This window comes from Trichosurus vulpecula, chromosome 8, assembly GCF_011100635.1.
Source record: "Trichosurus vulpecula isolate mTriVul1 chromosome 8, mTriVul1.pri, whole genome shotgun sequence".
NCBI classification, from domain to species: Eukaryota; Metazoa; Chordata; class Mammalia; order Diprotodontia; family Phalangeridae; genus Trichosurus; species Trichosurus vulpecula.
Window position 1 is genome coordinate 221646227 of NC_050580.1, and position 21636 is coordinate 221667862.

A 21636-nucleotide genomic window follows, 5' to 3' on the forward strand; every position below is an offset into this window, starting at 1 on the left:
GAAACAATTATTTTCTGGAAAAATTATGCTATTTATGTTAACATATTCATATTAACACATTTATATTATGTTAATATAGCTTATTTTATTTTGCTATTTTAATGAATCGTATATTGAAATATTTTATCAGTTTTAGTTTTTAATATAGTAAATATACATAGAAATAACCCACATACACAAAAGCTCTTTAGGGGTTCCCAATAATTTTTAAGAGTATAAAGGATTCTTCAATGATATTTAAAAGAATAAAGAATTCAGTGTCCTAAGACCAAAAATTTTGGGAACCATTGCTCTATGAGTTTATGCTTTATGATTTGCACCTTATCTCCTACTTTAACCATCAGCCTGCAAAATGTTTCCATCCTGCAGGACGCAATACCTGTGACCTTGTGTGACAGCCCCTCCCCCACCCTCTGAACTGAGAACTTTGTCTTAGACTTCACCAAAAAATTTAAAGTCATTCTCTCAGGGTTCCCTCATCATTCCTTATATCACTCAGACACCAGCCCCTACTACCTCCTCATTCACTCCTGTCTTATACGAAGAGGTGGCCCTTCTCCTCAACAAGGCAAACATTGCTACATGAAGTCTTGATCTGAAATCTTCAGCAGCTTGCTTCCATTGTCATCCCCACTCTCTAATTTTCAGTCCCTCCCTATCTACTAGCTCCTTCCCTGCTATCTACAAGCATGCCCATGCCTGTCCATAAAAATCCTCCCTGTAAGCATTCATTGTATACCTCTTCTCTTCTAGCTAGCTTCCTTGAGAAAACCATCTATAACAGGTGACGCCACTTACTCTTCTTTCACTCACTTCTAAACCTTCTGCAGTCTGACTTTCCTCTTCATTACTTAACTGAAATTGCTCTCTCCAAAGTTACCAGTGATCTTCTAATTGCCAAATCTCATAGTCTTTTCTCAAGTCTGATCCTTCTTGATCTTTTTGAAGCCTTTTGACACTGTTGATCACCATCTCCTCCTGGATACTTTCTCTTCCTCAGGTTTTCAAGGCACTGCTCTCTCCTGACACTCCTACCTGTCTGGCAGCTCCTTCTTCATTTTCTTTGATCCATCTTCATCCAGGTCATTCCTACTAACCATGAGTGTCCCCCAAAGCCCTATCCTTGGCCATCTCCTCTTTGCCCTCTATACTATCTGGCTTAGTGATCTCATCACTGTGGGTTCAATTATCTCTGCGCATGAATCCAAAGATCTAGCCTTAACTTCTCTCCTGAGGTCCATTCTAACATCACCAACTGCCTTTTGCAATCTAGATAGTGGAGGTCCCCCAGATAACTCAAACTCAACATATCCGAGACAGGGCTCATTATTGCTTTTCCTGTCCCTCAAGACCTCCCCTCTTCCCAACTTTCCCATTAGTGTCAAGAGCACCACCATCCCAGCTACCCAGGCTTACAACTTCAGTTTTGACTCCTTGTTCACGCTCACCACATATATCCAACTTGTGGTCGTCTTGTCATTTCTATCTTTACAACATCTCTTATATATTTCCCTTCCTTTCCACTCACATATCTATCACCCTTGTACAGGCCCCCATGACCTCTTACCTGGACTAGCTCAATACTTTCTGATTGGCCTCCCTGTTTTATATCTTTTCTCATTGCAATCCATCCTCCACTTGGCTAAGCCTGTGGAAAGTGAATTTCCTGAAGCAGAGGTTTGATCACTCCCACCACCCCAACTCAAAAAATATCACTGGTTCCCTATAACATCTAGAATCTAATATAAAATCTTCTGTTTGGCATTTAAAACCTTTACCACCTGCCCCTTTCTTACCTTTCTAGTCTTGTACTTTGCTCCCCCTCCACTTACTCCCTGATCAAGATATATTAGCCTATTTTTCTGTACAACACTATCAAATCTATTCCTTGTCACTGGCTATCATGCTTTAAATGTTCTTCCTTTTTACCTCCACTTTCAAGTCTGAGCTCAACTTTTATCTTCCTTACCTGCTTTTCCTCGTTCCCGTAGCTGCTTCCACCTTCCTTTTGAGATTACTTTCCATTTCATTTTATATAATGTATATGTGTGTATATATATATACACACGTATACATGTACATATATATACATATATGTGTCTACACACACACATATAACAGTTGCACGTTATATGTACATTATCTATTTATCTATATACATATATACATTACATAGTTGGTCTGCATATCTTCTCCCTCATTAGAACATGAGCTCCTTGAGAGCAGGAATAGTGTTTTTGCCTTTCTTTGTATCCTTAACCTTTAGCACAGTGCCCAGCACATAATAGGTGCTGCTGAAATACTTATTGACTGACTAATTCCATTCTCCTGGCCCCCAGACCTATGGCCTGGCACAACCACCACCCTTTTTTAAAGTAAGTTTTATTGATAAGCTTTTGTTTTTCCATCACAGTAATTTCTGAATAACTCTCCCCCATCCCCACCCACACACACAAAGCCCAGCCTATTAACAAAGAAAAACAGTTAAGCAAAACCACTTGACATACTAACCCAAACTTATATATAAAACACTCCACCCTCTAGTCTACTATTTCTCTACTGAAATAAGATTTCACTTCATCATCTGTTCTGTGGGCTGAGATTAGTCATTACAGTTATTCAGAATTGGACTTCCTTTTCGTGTTCTTTTCATTTACCAAACTGTCGTCATTATATACAATATTGTCCTGGTTCTGCTCATTTCATTCTGCATCAGTTCATAAGTCTTCCTGTGTTTCTCTGAATTCTTCATATTTATTATTTCTTACAGAACAATAACACTTTTGGTTTATCTATCACAATTTGTCCCACCCTTCCCAGATGACAAGTATCCACTTTTTGAGGAATTGCCATTAGTTTGTGGAATGGCCATTTTTGAAATGGTCATTAGGCAACTACCACTGCCGCACTTCCTTGGACATCTCTTTAGTCACACCTGACTTTCTTCTCAACTTTCTTGGGCTTCAGGATAGGTTTTGTTTTTCTTCCACCATCAGTGTTGTGTCCTTGTGGGGTATCTAGCAGGGCGGGCTGCTTTGCCCCTCACATCTCCTTTTTTAGGATTTCCTAATATATTTAAAAGATGAAAACTTCCAGAAGGCAGGGGCAGAGCAGTATGGTGTATACAGTATAGTAACCGGAATACTGCAAGTGCAAAAAATCTTAAATAGCAACACATCCTCCCCCAAATCTGCTGAAATTCAGTGTTAAACAAAGATTTCTCCAATGTGCTAGAATCTTTATGCTTATATTTCAACAACTTGCCCATTCTCCTTCCCATGAGATTTCATGATCTCCACAAACATGCCTTTAAGTCTTTTTTAAAAGCATTTCTCCCAAGTTTTTAGTTAAAGTATCTTCTGTTCCAGTTGACCCAGCTAACTTAGGTAGTTTAAAACATTTGTTTTTGGTTCGTAGGGTCGCAGAACTTAGAGCTAGAACTAGAAGGAATCTTAAAGGTTATCTAATCCAAACACCTTATTTCACAGGTGAAGGAAGCTGAGGCCTCTGAAGATGAACTGACTTGCCCAAGGTCACACAGGTAATAAGTGGCAGAACCAGGATTAGAACCCAGGTCTTTTGACTCCAAATCCAGTGTTCTTTCAACTATACCACCATCCTTCCCCCACAGATCCTGTTTTCCCTTCTTGGTTGTGTGAATCTCATCCTTATTTCCTGAAACAGCACCCCACAGCCAGGGAAGTTGAAACCTTCTTGGTGATACAATTTATGAAGCCAGATGTTGACTTCAATGATACATTTGTCCTCTACAGCTCCTTCTCCTAATGAAGAAGAATTATAAAGAAAATTAAGCCATGTCTCTGCCCTTCAAGACCCTCTAGTCTAGTACCCTCTCATCTCCTTAGACTCTGATCTGGCTGTACCATTGGTACTCAGGTGACTAAACAGCATGAGACAAGTACCAAAGAACTATCTAAGGAGTCTTGGAAGGCTCTTTCCTTATAATCCAGGACCTGGCATGACTCCTAGGACTCTGTGTCCTGCCTGTAGACTACAATGTCTGCTATTATTCAGAAGAAACTTTAAATGCTACTAACCAGCAATTCTCCTGAGGGCACCTGTCATTCTCTTAGCACCACTGTTCTCCCAGGGTGGAAAAGCTACCCTCCCTAAGCAAAGATAGGACTGAATACCAGTTCCTGACCTAGATACTGATCCGAGTAGGGCAAGGAGGCTTTCGGCTTATGGGAGAAATCTGCAACCATGCTCCTGAGTGGTACAGAAACAGTGAAACCCTATAAAACTGGTCTCCTCCCTACATTTAGCTTTATTTAGCATCCTGCATTTAAAAAAAACAGGGCACACTTGGCATCTGTTCAGTTCCAAAACCCTGATCCCTGACTGGTGCCATGCAGGCTCAAAGCCCATCCCTGGCTGAAAATCAACTAGCAGATGGATGTGTTCTCAGAGAATAGCATCCCAGGCTTAAATAGTTTTCTGGCCTGATTTGGTCCCAGAGAGTATCCTCAGTGCCAAAATAATTCTGGTGTCCCATTAACCTTCTGAGTCCTAACCTTACTCAGGGTCCAAACTTAGCCTTGAAAATGGGATCAGAAAGTATGCGAGGTGATCCTGTAGACTGATTTTACAGGCTTCTTCTCATTAAAATCCAGGAAGTGTATCTGGTAGGAGAACATAATGATCTCTCAGGGGTAAAAAGCTTACCTGACACCTCACCAGCCTTGGTGACCTGAAGGTAAAGACTTAGAGCCCAAGTGGCCTGGTCCCACAAATTTCTCTGACTTTTCCCAAAGTTTGTATTTTCTCTATATATTTCAAAATTTGCTCTTTCACCCTGAGGGTACCAAATAAGGCTTTGGGACCTCAAACCTGCCAATGAAAACACATCCACATACCTAGCCTATCTAGTATAGACTGCCTTGCTTAGTTTAGGGATGGGGCCTACCTTCCAGGCAGAGAGAGGGTCAAGCCACCATGAAGAGGAGGCTGAGGCTTAGGAAGGCATTTGGCTCACCTGGTTTTTCTTCATGAGCAGCTGCACACTTTGTAGGTTTGTTCCATAGTCAGCTGACTGGGCAAGTGGCATCCTCTCTTCCACCCAGAGCTAAAGAAGACCAAAAAGAGAGGGGATGTGATGATACTGAGGTTACGGCAAAGAGGTGTTTCAGCCTTTCCTTTCTACAATCCATTTCTCAGACCACTGCCCCACCCCAAGTCATGGAATGTGGTGATGTCGTTTCTCAACTCAAAAACCTTCAATGGCTCCCTATTATCTACAGAATAAAACAATTCTAACTCTGATGTTCAGTGACCTTTCCCCCAAAATGGCCCAACTTATCTATCTTCTCTTCTCTTATACTACTCCCTTTCATGTATTTTTCATTCTATCCAAAATGAACTACTCTCATTTTGTTCTCTTTGTGTCTTTGCTCACACTGCCCCCAACTTTGATTTTATTTCTGTCTTCTCCCTTCCTTCAAGTCCAACTCAGATATCACTTTCTCCTTGAAGTGGTCCCTGGTAAAAGTGATTTATTTCTCCTCAAATTTCTCTTAGCACTTTGCTTGGATCTCACCTTTAGACATTTTCTTATATCCTTTATACATTAGATTGTAAGCTCCTTGAAGGCCAGTTTTGTCATATTTATCTTTGTATTCCCCCAGCCTAACTCAGAGCCTTGTACATTGTAAGTGCTTAATAAATGTTTGTTTCATTGAATAGAATTGAACGACAATGAGGTACTTCCTGAAAAAAGACTGAGAGAAATTTGGTGACAGCTATGTTGAGGACAGGGAGAGGCAGGGGACTTACCGTCTCGTCCTCTATATCTCTGTTGATCTGCAACTTGGCTCTAGATGACTCCAGCTGTTTCTTCCTCTTACCCAGAGGCACTAGAAGGTCCAGGAACCGCTTCTCAATGCTTGGCTCTGTACCATCCTCTTCGCCCCCGACTGGGGGCACCTGGGACAACAGCTCTCCCAACTCCTTCTTCCTCACATTCACTTGATCCTCCACCCTCTGAAACCCAAGAAATATAGTGTCAGCCCAGACTTAGAGCCCAAACAACCTGTGAAGTAGAATGAGATTTATATTCCTCCCTATGTATCTACATTCAACCTTTCCTTCAAGGCCCAGTTCATCCCATCTGCCCTGTAAAGCTTTCCTTGATGACATCAGAGGATGCACATTGGAAGCTGTTTCTCCCCTGAAATTTTTCAATGCTTACAACTGTGTTGGTCTAAGAACAGGGCTGTCCAAAATGGGGCCCCACAGTGTGGTTTATGCAGCCCGCCTACAAGCACAGAAATTTACATAAATGCTTTAGTAAATGAAGCCAAGCTACCGCAGAGCTCTCACTAAAATGGCAAATCAAAATATGTTCTCTATTGTTTCAATAAAAACCTAAGGTTGGACAGCCCTGGTCTAAGAATAAACCACAAATCTACAAAAAAAAATCTACCCCCCAAAAACTACCAAAAGTAGCAAACCAGCTACTGGGAAAACTAAATGTGGTATATAATTTTTCTCCAGTTAATAGAAGAACAAAAATGAAGATGACAGTTATGAGAAAATTAATTTAAAACCCTTTATTTGAAGAGAAATACAAATGCATAAATAATCCTATAACATATAGATTAACATAGTAATTTTATATAATTATTTTATAATGTATACCCATTATTTTTTCTTCTCAAAGTGATGTTTATATTTGGACCAATACAGTATATTTTTAACTTATTTTATTTAGGATATATTTCCCCTCCTACTTAGGGCAGATTACAGATAGATCTATAATATAAGGTAGAGTCAAAAGCCATTAAGCATGAGCATTTTTGCATCTCCTAAGAGGAAACAGATGATAACCAAGTCCACAGCAACTGAGACTTCCTTCTTCCTTCCAGTTTGTAGCCAAAGCCCATGACTCTGTCAGACCCAAGCAAACTTGCCCACGATAATGTCTACCAAGGAACCCAATCCTGAGAAAGTTATCTCACAGCATCAAGGACTGTCTGTAGCAAAGTTGTAATAGATGAAAATTGTGTTTATGGATCGCCTACTTCCTAAAAGCAGCCTTCTCCCCCATGCTGTATTCCCTTAAGGTATCCAAGGTCCCCCAGTGAACCCCAATGTCACCAAGGCCTGCCCTCCTTGGGTAAATCAGCCAAACTCTGTACATCTCTCTCCCTCTTCCTTGCCCCCACACCACCAAACCTGTCCTCTGCAAAACAGGATTTGATAAACTAACACTAAATGAAGGGTGAATAGCACACAGCACAGGTTTAATGTGCTAGATTCCCCAAGGGAATGTGTTCTTTAATAGAGGACAATACCTCAGCCCAAAGGACTGTCAAATGGTAGAATTTCAGACACCAGAGAAAACTGGTTGAGAGAAATTTGGAAGTGAGTCTTCCTAGAGCTCTATCCAATCATATTTCCGTAAGTGGTTGCCTATTCTACTTCACAGAGGACAACCCTGTTCCTATTTATGCTGACTAATAATGGTGCTGGCTGGGGGTGGGAAGAAATCATGGCCACAACTGCTCTGAGCCCTTGCTTCTGGCAATATTGAGAGAGAGAGATGTGCTATCTCTTCATTCTTTGTCTTGTCCGCCATTCATATCCACGAAGATAATGACCCAGCTAAATTTCAAGAGGATCAATGCTTCACTTCCCACCCAAGGAAAGAACACATGGACCTATCTCTGCCAGTCATCAGCAGTGAGTGAGGAATCACAATCACCATCAGTCAGGAGAGTGCTAGAGGAGAAAGAGACAACCACATAGTATTCTGGGGGAAAGTATAAGACCAAGGCCTAGGACACCTGGGTTCCTGTCCTGGTTCCATGACTAACAACAGCTTTACATTTCTGAATTTCAGTGTCCTCATCTATGAAGTAGTGGGCTAGAACTGAAGATCTACAAGACAATCCTTTGTAACTATAAAACTATACAATTTGCTCACATACCTTCAACTTAGTCAGCATCCGGTTAACACTAGTCAGGTCTTTGCCAGGGTCATCAGACCGCAGCTGGTCCTCCATGGCACTGATCCATTTGTTGAGGTCAGCATACGTTTGGGCGTGCAGGTCTGAGCGGCTGGCAGCAAAGAGATGCTGGGCCTTCTCCTGTGTGGTGGACTGCAGCTCATCCCAGAGTCGGTGCAGCTGCCTCAGCCGTTGGGTCACCACATCTGTAAACTGTGGCTTCTCCTCTATAAGCTGCCTTCCCTCCTGCATGGGGAGTAAAGAAGAGAGTTCACCATGAGGCCTCCAGGGATGATCAGGGAGACATCTTTCTACAAGAAGGAAGCAGTGTCCATGACCACTGAGGTAGGGCAGTGAAAGAACAGACAGAGAATTAAGTAGGGAGCGGAATCCCAAGGTCAAGAAAAGGACCAATTCAAAGACAGTAAGAACACCCAGGCTTTGGAGGGGCCATGTTGCCATAGCGATTGGTACTACTTAGCAACTCAACGAGGCAGTAGAAGTTGGGAGAAGGAAACAGTTTCACCAGTTTGTGGTAAAAACAAAACAAACAAAAAAACGCCCAAAGCTACATAATTTGTCCAAAATCTCCCTGTCAAACCACCTTTAATACAAAACTTCTCTCTCCCTTCGCAGTCTACCTCCACACTTTACTGTGTCCTGCAGGCTCTTCTTTTAAGACTCTTCCTCTTAAAATAATTTTAATCTGACTTTATTTGCATAGAAACATATATGGTGAGGCACTGAACCCCACCAAAGGTTGCCCTGACCTGTTCTTCGTTGGGCAAATACTAGAAGATGCAAAAGAAAGTGGGAAGAGCTCTGGATTTAGAGTCAAAAGACCTGGGTTTAATCCCAGCTCTGGAGCTTGTCAGTGGTGAGAGGTGGGCCAGGTTAATTAGCCTTTCTCATCTTTGACTTCTTTATCTATAATGGAGATAGTGAAACATGTATTAACAACCTCATGGGATTGTTTGTGAGGGTCATGTGAGATACAAATATGAAAAAACTTTACTGTTACAAAGTACGAAATAAAATAAACCCTTTTTTCTTTTTTAAAAAAGTACAATTGCAGTTATAGAATGCAAAATTCCTGGGTCTTATTCTTGTCACATCTTAAACTGTGATATTCATAACATCCCTTCTTTTTGTGAAGTCTCTTGGCTTTTCCATCTATAAGACGGTAAAAAATAATCATTGACCCTGCTTTTACATTGCTCACTGGTATGGTGAGGATTAACAGGTGGGCAGGTAGATGGTGTGGTAGACAGAGGGTAGGGCCTAGAGTCAGGAAGACTCTTCCTGAGTTCAAATCTGGCCTCAGATGTTTACTGGTTGTGTGACCCTGGGCAAATCACTTCACCCATTTGCCTCAGTTTCCTCATTTGTAAAATAAGCTGGAGAAGGTAATGGCAAAACCATTCTAGTATCTTTGCCAAGAAAACCCCAAATGGGGTCGCAAAGAGTTGCCTCCTATATACACCTAATTCTGGACAGTGCTTTGTCCCCCTTAGATGAGGAAAACTAAATATGACCATGAACAATTATCATTATCCTGGCAACATGCCTTAAGGGACCTTGACCAGCTTTTGTTATAGCATCTAAAATGTCCTGGGGACAGCTCTTACATCCTAACAGACACTGACCCTGGTAAATCACCAACCAACTCTTCTGTCTCATGTCCCCATTTATAATGGGGTTGATACTACAGGAGCTTGGGAGGCTTAACTAGTGTCTATTTAAGGGCCTTTAAGGGTGATTCTTGAATAAAAAGAGCTATTAAAACGAAGTTATTGCACCTCCAAATCCTATGATTCCAAGAATTTTGCACATGATCTGGGTGAAGCTCCATCTGCTTTACCTTATCCACTTTCTCCAGCCACCCTTGGTTGGAAGCCAGCTCCGCCATGAATGCCTGATGCTTCTGCCACTTGTTGTGCAAGTTCCGGGCTTCTTCATAGGAAATATCTTGAGATGACAGTAGCTTGTCATTGATCCAGAGAGTGAGCTGTAGGCAGGAAACGGAGGTTGAGTCCTCCACAAACGCGGTGATGCCCTGATTCTCAAGGACTCAAAACAAACCTACCATCCATCAGGCTTGTGAAAGAAGCATTTCACAGGAGCTAGGGTAGTTCAATGGGTTAAGAGGAGAAAGTGTGAGAATGAGAAAGTTTCTACTCCACTTTGCTCCCCCTACCGAGCTTGACTGGGAAAACCCCTTCCCTAGTTTGTGCTGAAGTTCTTCTAGCGTTAACATTGAGCTTCCATTTACTTGTCCCTAACATCCTTCTAATTTCCCAACTTTCTGGCCTTGAACCCGGCATAACATTGTTTGCAACTCTATTATCTTATCTTGTATCGATAAGAGCTCTTTGTTTAGGTGAGGTATCACCCCACTAAATTGGAACTCCTTGCAGGCAGAGGGGTTCTTATTTATTACCTATGCCTGTCTCCACATGGTACTCTAAAAAAGAGTCAGACATTTGATCTTATTAAGTTAAATTAAAATTAAATTATTAAATTATTGAGCTTATTAAATTGCCTTCTTGGATCTTTAAATTCTAGCTAAGATATTGCTAATGAACAGAAAGCAAATGTTTGACAAGTGAGGTCAAGAATAGACTCATAACCATAAACAAGCTTAAGAAGCACGGTGATGGGTATCAAATATGTGAAGTCTCACATAGTCTCAGCTAATATCCTACCATCTGTAAGAAGCCATCCCCCTTCCGGGTTAATGTTCATGCCTTCACTTTGAGACTATCTTCAGTTGATTCTTAAAACATCTTGTTTGTACACAGTTGTTTGCATGTTGTTTCCCTCATTAGACAGTGAGCTCCTTGAAGGCAGGGGGTTGTTCTGGCTTTTATTTGTCTCCCTAGCACTTGGACTATTTCCTGGCACATAGTAGATGCTTAATAAATGACCTGACTTGGTGTGCTAATGCTGGGTTTAAGCCTGCATCATTCCAAAGCATCCCTTTCCAAAGTCATTGAGAGGGTAAAGGCAAGGGGTAGTGAGTATAAAATTAAGGTGTGAAGTGGAGTCTGGGACAGGTTGCCTGGAAAGCCGACCCTGCTTAAGCATAGTGCCCACCAGAGAGAACATGTAGGCAAAGAATATAAACCCTGGATGAGATGACCTTCTCTAAGAGGAAGCAGGCAATTCCCTTCAAGTCAGGTCACTGGGGAAGGTCCTAAACCTTACATAAGGCTACTTTTCCTGAAGACACTATAAAACCAAAAGGAAAAGCAAGGCTGCCAGAGGCCATGTGAAACGACAGGCAATCAAGCCTCTGGGATTTCTTCTGTTTCCTTTTTCCCCTTGTACAGCCATATTGGTTTTTTTAGATTTGGAAGGGATTTAAAGGCTATGGGGATGGGGTAGGGGGCGGGGAGGTCCTTTAATCCTGGATAGTTAGTTCTTTAAATCTTCTTCTAGAGTACTACCTCCTGACAGTTTTGTAGGAAGTTCTGAAGGTCCAAGTTGTCTCTCAGGAGAAGTGCTGCTTCCTGGGATTTCTCATTGTTCTTCTTGTGCCTAGAAGGAAGGATGGTCAAGAGAGAGTCACGAAAATATAGGAAATGACAATCTCCTTCCATTGGGTTACTGCCAAGGCCTAGGGAATAGAATACCAGGCCTAGAGTCAAGAGGACCTGAGTTCAAATTCAGCCTTAGATTTTCCAAGCTGTGTGACGCTGGGTAAGTCACTTAACCTATTTGCCTCAGTGTCCTCATCTATAAAATGAGGATAATAATAGCCCTTATCTTCCAGGGTTGTTGTGAAGATCAAATAGGATAATAATGATAAAGCATGTGGCACAGTGCCTGGCACATATTAATATTAGCTATTATTATTATTATTAACAACTATGTGACTGAATATTAGACCTTATAGAAGCTGTTCTTTTTTAGGCAATCAAGGTTAAGTGACTTGCCCAAGGTCACACAGCTAGTAAGTGTCTGAGGCCAGATTTGAACTCAGGTCCTCCTGACCCCAGGGCCAGTGCTCTATCCACTGTGCCACCCAGCTGCCCCTACAGAAGGGGTTCTTCACCCTTTTTGTGTCATGGATTCCTTCAGGCCCTTACTAGACTCCTTTTTCATTACTGCAAGAAATATGAAATTGAGTTAGAGGTTAGTGAAAATCCAGATTAGTTTTTTCCTATCCAAGTTCCCAGGCTCCTGAAATCTACAGACCCCAGACGAAGTCCTTCTGCCTTAAGGCTCATCTAATCTAACTTCTTACCTGATACATATCCCCCAAGGGTTGGATTACCTGTCCTCGATCAGCAGTACTTTTTCCTTAATTTTGTCAGAGTAGATGTTTCCCTCATTGACCAGCTTGTTCCCAGAGGCCACAGTGTTCAAGATCTTATCCTGGTTATTGTCCATGGACACCAAGAAATCCTCAAACTTACGGATCCCAGCTTCTGCAGCTTCTAATGAATCTGGAGGCTCCAGGTGAGCAAGAGTGTATTCCTATTGGAGTAAATCCCAGGACGGGGTATGAAGCCAAACAAGAGTGGTAGCCAGGAAAACTCTAAGGGTCTCAAGTCCTTTACTTGCAATTTCCCAAAATACCTTTGTGGATCTTATAATATGGGATGTTAACCAGTTAGGGAGAAACTTAGGTCATTATCTTGGCTCCCCTACTCTAATAGACTAAGGGAGGAGGAGTGGTCAGCTTGATACATGGGGATGGAAAAACTAAGCATAGTTGGGGCAAGGGAAGATTCAGGGGGAGAAAAACTCAATCCCAATAACTAATAAAGACATCCTCAGTTTCTCCCCTTGCTGCCAGAAGATGTCTTCTTTTGCCCCTCTACCCCTCTGCCACCTCCTTCTCTATACCTGATTACTCAGGATTGCTTCTGCCTGTTTGGCATCCTTTTGGAACTCCTGGAAACCAAGACACTGGGAAAGGAATTGGCCCCGGTTCTCCCACATCTTGCAGAGGGCATCCCAGCCTGTGTCCACACCTTCAAGCCTCTGGCCCAGGAGCTGGTACTCTGGGTCAGTCTGGCCCCGGATCACCTTCTCCCCAGAATCCTTGACATTCTGGTAGTCATCTTTGTGCCCATCGATCTCATCTTTGATGGCTGTGTGCTGTTGGAGAAGCTGCTCAGCCTCAGGCAGGGAGTCAGGTGCATCTTCTGAAGCCACAGCCTTTTGTGCCATGAATAGCCATGCCTGGAAATCATCAAGGTCTTGCAGGAACTTCTGCAGCTGACTGGCCTCACCTAGGGATGCTTCTTGACCCTTCAGGGCTTGCTGCAACTTCTGCCACAACTCCTCAATATAAGTCTGCCGCTTCCCAATATTCTCCTGCAATTCAGGATGCTCCTCAATCAGCCGCTGGGACTCCTGCTCTAGAGAACCCATCCGGGATTGGATAGCAGCCACATCCCGCTCTAGTCCATAAAGTTTCCGCTGGATGGCAATCACTCCTGCTAGGTCCCGGCCGAGATCCTTTGTTGACTCTACCACATCTGTCTTGTCCATAATCCATTTGCCTGTCTCCTCACAGTCCACACAATAGTTGTGTACACTGAGTGCAGAGTCCACTGCCTTGCGACACTCAGACACCATGGTCTGGAAGCCCTCCCATCTGGTGGGAAGAAAAAAAAAACAAAATATATGGTTGGCTATGGGTAGTGATTTCTTCCCAGCTCCATCACCCTAGTAGTGGAAAGGAATCCAACAGAGAACAGAAAAAAAATATTTGCCAACACTTTCTAAGGAAACAGTTTACATAATGAGGAACAAATATGGGCCTAAAACTTATAAGAAACCAGACTGGATTTGTAAGGAAATAGGTTTGGGAGAAAAGGGGAATAAGGAATTTAGTTCGAGTGGAGAACCAAAATACTCCAGACTACTGATGTTAATGTATTATACTGCTATATTACATATGGATGGATTTGGGAAGGTCCAGTAGGTAACGGTAGTAAGATAAGAGATTTTCTAAGCTTCCCAGTAAGACTCTTCTAAGTGCTATCTATGTTCAATCTTCCAAGGAATGGATTGGATAACTCCATAAGATATGCCCATAATATTCGTGGGAGATAGGACCTTAAAACATAAGTTCCTTGAAATCAGGGGCTTTTTTTGGTTTGTTTTTGCATCCTAAGCACCTGATGCAATGTCTTGCTTATAATAAGCAAAAAAAATGTTTTTGAAAAAAAGTGCTTAATGAAATGAGTTGAATGTGCTTCATTATTATTATATTGTTATATATGGGAGTGAAAATGTGTTATAGAGGAAAGATCACTAGAGCTGGAGTCAGAAAAAACTGAACTAGGAGCTCACATTTGCCATTACAAGCTATTTGTAGGCAAATCCCTTAATTTCATTAAGCTTTACCTATAAAATGGGAAAATAATGCTTATATTGTTGCTTAATACTTTAGAATTAAGTACTAAATATGAGTCATCAGTATATAATATTAACATATGTGTTTATTATAATATGCTGGAGACGCATTAATTCAATATTTGTTAAGTGTTTAATATGAGTAAGGCACTGTCTTAGGTGCTACCAGGTGGGGTACAAAGATGGATAAAACATGATCTCTGTCATGCAGCCTCCATTTACACCATTTTACTAAAACCCCTCTCTCTGAAAACCCCCTCAAAAGCACAAAGTTCAAAGGACCGTGAGATGCATAGTGAGTGGGAATAGGCAATATCCCTTCACCAGTGAAGAACTGCACACAAAAATTAGAGTGGAGGATACCAAAAAAAGACATGTATACCCAGAACAGGAGTTAAGTTGATCACATAAATAGGCTGATCCCATAATTAGGTTGATCACAGCAAAAGCAAATGGTAACAGATAAACAGAGCATGTGTTCCACTGGTATCCATGTAAGAATACCAGGCAAGGGCTCTAGAAAAAGACTGAGGATTTGGAAGAGGACAAGGGCAAAGGATGTACAAGATGAGGGATGGATGAAGTAGGATCTGTACCCCTGGACTGGGTATTCCCATCAATCGCAAATCCACACAGCTGCAAGTCAAAGTTATTTCCTGATCAAATACTTAGAACTGAAGGGAACTTGGAGGTATTCTAGTCCCACCTTCACACTTTACATATGAAGAAACTTAGGTTAAGAGAGAATAAGGATTGCCCAAAGTCATAGAGGTAAGAAGTGACGGGGATTGAAATCATCTACTATGCCATGGTATTTTCCTGTTGTCACCACAGGGAGGCAATGTTGTATAGAAAATGGAGTAAAGAGGACTGGAACCTCTGCGAGGCTATGTACAAGTCATTTAACTTTTATGAGCCTCAGTTTCCTCAGCTGAAATGGGGACATCTATGTACTTTAACTTTATTTAGGGAAAAGCTTTTTTTTTAAATTTTTATATAATCACAATAGTTCCTCAACTACAAAATGAGAGGGCTGTCATAGATCACTGGTATCAAACGCATATAAAAATGCTGGGACTGTTCAGTTGTTTCAGTCATGTCCAACTCTTCATGACTCCATTTAGGGTTTTCTTGGCAGAGATCCTGGAGTGGTTTGCCATTTTGGAAACCAAGAGGAAGAAAGTTAAGTGACTTGCCCAGGGTCACACAGCTAGTGAGTGTCTAAGGTCAGATTTGAACTCAGGAAGATGAGTCTATAGAATGCCCTAAATAGAATACAGAAATGGGGGCCAGTAAACTGTACAAATTGGGCAGCTGGGTGGCACAGTGGATAGAGCGCCAGGTCGGGGAGTCAGGAAGACTCCTCTTCCTGAGTTCATATCTGGCCTCCAACACTTAGCAGTTGTGTGACCTGAGCAAGTCACTTAACCCTATTTGCCTCAGTTTCCTCATCTGTAAAATGAGCTGGAGTATCTTTGCCAAGAAAACCCCAAGTGGGGTCACAAAGAGTCAGACATGATTGAAACAACCGAGTTACAACAAACAATGACATTCTCCTCATATTGGCATGGCGCACTGGTTCAGATACATACACTAGATAATGTTTTGTTCATTTGGGTCTTCCTTTATTTTTGTGTTTTATGGTCTTATTTGTATTAGTCTTGTGTGCAACTAGGTCAATGCCCAGATATTTGATGCAGGGTTACTTTAAGTGGTACTTCTCTATGTCTTCTTCTTGATTTATTAGAAAAGTTGATTTTATAGATTTGTGTTGCAGCCTACTACCTGCAAAAGCAATTATCTCAATTCTTATTAATTCTCTAGAATTTTCTAAGTAAACCATCAGGTCATCCACAAAGAGATAACTTGGCCTTTAATTTTCCAATGTTTATTTCTGTAATTTATTTTCTTTGACTTACTGTGATAGCCAGCATTTCTGGTACTATGTTAATATCAGTTGTGATACCCAGCATCTTTCCGTCATTCCTGATCTTACTGGCAAAGTTTCCAATGTTTTTCCATTAAAAATAATGCTAGCTCTTAGTTTTACATAAATGTTTTTTATATTAGGAATATTAGGAATGGTTTTATTTTGTTCCTATGTTTTTAGTGGGTTTTTTTTTTAGCATAAATGAATGTTATGCTACAGGCTCATTCAGCATCTGATGATATAATCATGTAATTTTTATTTTTTGATTATTAATATGATTTATTTTGCTAGTTGTTTTCCTAATGTTGAACCAGACTTGTATTTTTTATATAAATACAACTTGGTCATAATGGATATTTGGGGAATATAGTGCTATAATTAGCCATTGATGAAATATTTTTACATCAATGTTCATTAGTGATTTTAATATATGGTTATTCTCTGCTTTGTCACTCCCCTCCATTGACCAACAGGACCCTATCTTTTTCCAAAAGTAAAGAAAACAAGCACTTTACTTAATCCTTAGACAGTTAATGTAGTAGAGAGTTTATTTTATTCTTGAATGTTTGATAAAATTCACTTGTCCAGAAGAATTCATTAATTACTCAGTTTAACTTTATGAAGTCAGGATTAGGTTATTTAGCCTTTGTTTTGCTAATTTTGGCATTTTAGGCTTTTGCAGCTATTCATCCATTCCATGTAGGTTTTCATTTCTCTTGCCATTTGTTGGCATGGCCGTTTGATAATTTTCTTTATTTCCTCTCCATTTGTTGTGAAATCTCCTTTTCAGTTTGCTAGTTTGGTCTTGTTGTTTCTTTTAAAAATCAAATTAGCTAATAGTTTATCAATTTTCTTAGTCTCTGAAAAAACAGCTCTTTATTTTATTTAGTAAAGTTAATAAAGTTTCTAATTCTGTTAAATTTGCCTTTAAATCTTTAAAATCTTTGTTATGTGTTCATTTTCTGATTTTGGGGTTTTTCTAGTGTTTTTTTTTAATTTCTTGTTCAATTCATTGTTTCTTTTTCTCTGTTGTTAATATAATGTTCAGGGATACATACACATACACACACACACACACACACACACTCTCACTCTCTTTCCCTTAAGAACTACTTAAGTTTAAATTGTTTCTATGATTAGGTCTTTGGCCCACTCATTATTTAATATATTGTGTTTTAGTCTCCTTTTACATCCATGTCTTTTGGTTATATTTCCTTGAGTACCATTTTAAGTGTGCTATAGTCTGTAAAGTACATGTTTAAGATTTCTTGCTTTCTGAATTTATGTGCTCTTTGTACCCTAGCATGTGAAGGATTGGATCCCACAGAAGCCTGAGGAATATGGGTATTCTCTAACATTCTAATTCAGAAGTCTCCACTGGTCTTTCACATCCAGTGTGCCCCACACTTTATTCAAATCTAATTTCATCATTTATTTTTGTGTTGGTTTTATGTTAAAGTCACTTAACATTAGTGTCTAACTAGCTCTTTTTTCATTTCAGTAAGCTTTTCCTCAAAGAATTTAATTGACATGATTGACATGCTATAAAATGTATGCACATTTAATATTGATATTATTTCATTATACATGGTGCCTTTAGTCCTAAGGTCCTGCTTCTCCCTATTTTAGGTATTTAGGTTTGCTGTCATCTTACATGTAATCATGATTATAACTCTTCCTTTTCTGGATACAGCGTGAGCATAACAGATTTTTTCCCAGCCCTTTACTTTGAATCTGATTATTTAAGATGTGTTTTTTGTAAGCATCAAATGGTTTAGTTTTGTTTCCTCATCCATTCTGCAATTTGCTTCTTCTTTTTTGGTAAATTTGGCCACACTTTTCCTCTATGTTCTGCCCAACATCTCCCACTTCAGAAACTCTCATCGTTCAGGTATTTTTAAGGAAATAATGACCATACACACAGTAATGTGTATGCTTGGGGGAGTGTATTAGGAAATTAACATTAGATTTTGAAGGGTTTTACCTTTGTCCAGGTCCATGATTTCATAGGGATAGGGAAATACAACTATGAAAACTCCCTTCAAGGATGGAGACTGCTAACTCCTCTAACTTAAAATCTTATCAACTTGGCTTGGGCACTAAAAGGTTAAATGACTTGACCAGGGTCACACAGTTTGCCTGTGTCAGAACCAAGACTTGAACCCAAGTCTTCCTGACTCCTAGCCAAAATTCATTAGATCATACTGCCTCTCAATATACAACCAATAACTACGGACAACATATGAATGAATGAAAAAGCATTTATAACTACCAAGTGCTATACTAAACTCTAGGGGACATCAGGAACTGAAATGGATTAGGTAAAATAGCCAGGGAGCGGAGCAAAGTGTGGCTGAAGCCAGTCTTAAATATAGTGACTGAGGCAATCTCTCTCTCTCTCTCTCTCTCTCTCTCTCTCTCTCTCTCTCTCTCTCTCCCCCCCCCCCCGCCTCCCTCTCCCCCCCTTCCCACCCATCCTTCCCTCCCTCTCCCTCCCCCCCACACACTTTATAGTAAGGTAGTGGCCTAGGTAGGACAACTAAGAGTGAGTAAAAACAGTTGAAAGAAGTAAAATTAATCTTTTATGTTTGGCTGGAAACAACTATACAAAGTGGCTGAGCACCTTCTAGGGTATGATGTCTCCTGGCCTCTTGACAAGACCACAGTAGACAGAATGTCTTAAAAGAACAAATTTCATCCCATTGGACATCAGCACCCTTTGGGATATCTGCAGGTCTCTCCCTGAAACTTTCTAATCGAACTGAAAGCTGCCATGGGCCTGTTGCAAGATTGTTGCTCACAGAACTGTTCTGGTGGTGTCTGTAATCAGGTTGTATAACAAGCATACTACGCCTGGCCCTGGAGCTATAACACTGCTTTTGGCACTTAGCTGACCGCTAAAGCTGTTTATTAATTCCCATTCCTCTCCTTCAGCCAGGCCCATTATCCTTTAATTAGCTTGTTATGTGCATTTCATCTTTTTGGTTCTGTAGTATAGCTGGTCACTGAGCCGTGTTTATGCCACGCATGAGAGTCACCATTGAGAATCCAATGAATGAATAAGAATTGAGGTTCAGAAAAACCATGTTCTAGGATAAGAATCCTTGGAGCTTTCCCTAATTCTTAGAGCAACATAGGGCTGACACTGGACAGTACCCTGGCCAGTGACTGCCTAAACAAATGGTCTCAGCCAACTAGTCAATGAAACACTGAAAGTGGGTAAGATGCAAAATTGGGCTTATTTTGACATGTACAAGTGAGAGAACTGAAAAAAGAACAAACAGAAATTCCTTAGATCAGAGGTGTCAAATATATGGCCCAATGCGGCCAACATTCCTCCAGCATCTCAAACCAGATTTAAATTTAATTGAGAAATATATAATAAAACAAATAAAACATAGATAATGTTAATATGTGATTTTCTAAGTCAACCCGTGGCCTACAGAGATCTTCATGTATGGTTTAATGAACCTGTTTCCATCTGAGTTTTTGACACCACTTGTCCTGGAGGGACAGCCTTAATTTGTGAAGCAGAATTTCTAGATTCTATTCCCAATTTTGTTTCATGACTTTGGGTAGATCACTCTCTTGAGTTATAACTCAATTTTTCTCCATCTGAAAACAAAGAGACTAATGTACCCAGTGGAAAGAGTGTAGTAAAGATTCACATTGAGCTTCTAAGAGGCAATGAGGAAAGCTGTAATTACACAAGGCAGTCTGTATTGCTCATCCACTAAAGGAAAAAGATGTTTCAGCATTTATTTACTGCCTTGGCTAGAACCATCACTGCTTCTCTTTTAAAATCTGGCCTTCCTTGCCAATTCTGGAATACCTGAATCAGTAGACGAAAAAGTCAACTTGATGAACATTCTTTTTCACCCAGACTCTAGTTCAGAGCATTGTAAAGGATAATAAGGGCTACACAGAAAGTTTCCTGAATTGTGTAGTGGTTTCAGGCTCCTTCCTCATCTCCAGCCCAGTCCAGACCAAATTCACAAGGCCTGTAGACTCACATTCCTCTTAGCAAGAAAGGCCCTAATGGCTGGACAGTCACTTAGGACTTGGGAAAGAAGAAGAAACCTTGCACAGACTTGTTCAAGGAACCAATCTTCCAAAAGATAGAGACCTTGGATCCTATAAAGTGACTCCTCAAAGAATAAAATATGCCATATTCTTGTTCAATGTCCCTTTGTCTCATGGAAGTATTCACATTCTGAACAAGTTTGTAGGGTTAGTTCACTTAAGTACATTTTTGCATTGTAAAGAACTTTTATTGCAAGTTTATGTTAGGGGTTTTCGTAGCAATCAGATGCATAATAAAAAAATCTAAAAATAAAATGAAATATTTATTTCACTTTAAAGAGAAAACCAAGAAGTATAATGTCTGTCATTTCTTATGTTTAACATTATTATTCTTTAAGAACAGATGGCTTCCCTGGTCCCAGCTGGACCAAGAGTCAAGGTATCTGGGTTCAAGTCCCAGCTGTACCATCAAATTACCAGGTGCCCTTGGGCTTAACTTAACTTTTCCTCATATGTAAAATAAGGAGTTTAGATGAAATGATCTCTAGATTGCTTCCAATTTTAAAATTCTTTGCTTCAAAGACAATACTTTTTTTTTTAAAGACAATGCTTTTTAAGAAGCATTGAACAATATGAAGAAAGGACCTGGGTAAAGAACCAAGAGAGCCTCCAATTCGGAACTACAGGGCAAGCTTGCTGGGAGGCAACAGCAATAATCAAAAGAGGCATTCAACCCAAATATCATGCATATGTGCAGCTCTTTTTCACAATGTTAAAGAGGAAGACTGACGAAAGTGGGGCCTATGAAGTTCTGAGAGTTGGGGAGAAGAGGAGGGAAGTGTTCTGGAAGTCACTGCCTTCAGGTTAAGTGATCCAGATTTATTTTACTGTTAACTTTGCAGGGCCCCTTGGTAGCTTCTCTTATATAGAAAATGTAATCTTTCTTGACTTCTCTGCACCTTTGACACTACTCATCATTGTCTTCTTCTCAATACTCTCTTCTTCCTAAGCTTTTGGAACATCACTCTCTCCTGGTTCTCTTCCCACCTGACTACTACTTCTCACTCTCCTTCACTGGATCTTCATCCAGGCAATGCCCACTAACTGTGGGACTCCCACAATGCTCTGTCCTTGACCTTCTCCTCCTGCCTCTATACTGCTTCACTTGATGAGTTCACGCTTTAGCTCCCATGAATTCAATGACTGTATTTATAATGATGATCTCAAATCTCCTTATACAGCCTTAACCTCTCTGTTGACCACATTTCCAACTGCATATTAGACATGTCAAAGGATGTCCAGGAGATATATTAATATGTCCAAAAGTGAACTAATCTTTCT

General features: G+C 40.5%; 1 protein-coding gene across 1 annotated transcript in view; it reads right to left on the reverse strand.

Annotated features, from left to right (window-relative positions):
• Nucleotides 1-21636, reverse strand: part of SPTB (spectrin beta, erythrocytic) — a 171990-nt gene that overhangs the window by 50864 nt on the left and 99490 nt on the right. Inside the window, exons 16-22 of the mRNA XM_036736358.1 lie at nt 12822-13578; nt 12247-12449; nt 11417-11507; nt 9829-9975; nt 7950-8213; nt 5794-6000; nt 4997-5086 (exon numbers count right to left, since the gene is read on the reverse strand). Of these exons, the coding sequence (XP_036592253.1) occupies nt 4997-5086; nt 5794-6000; nt 7950-8213; nt 9829-9975; nt 11417-11507; nt 12247-12449; nt 12822-13578 (1759 nt within the window). The remainder of the gene's footprint in view (nt 1-4996; nt 5087-5793; nt 6001-7949; nt 8214-9828; nt 9976-11416; nt 11508-12246; nt 12450-12821; nt 13579-21636) is intronic.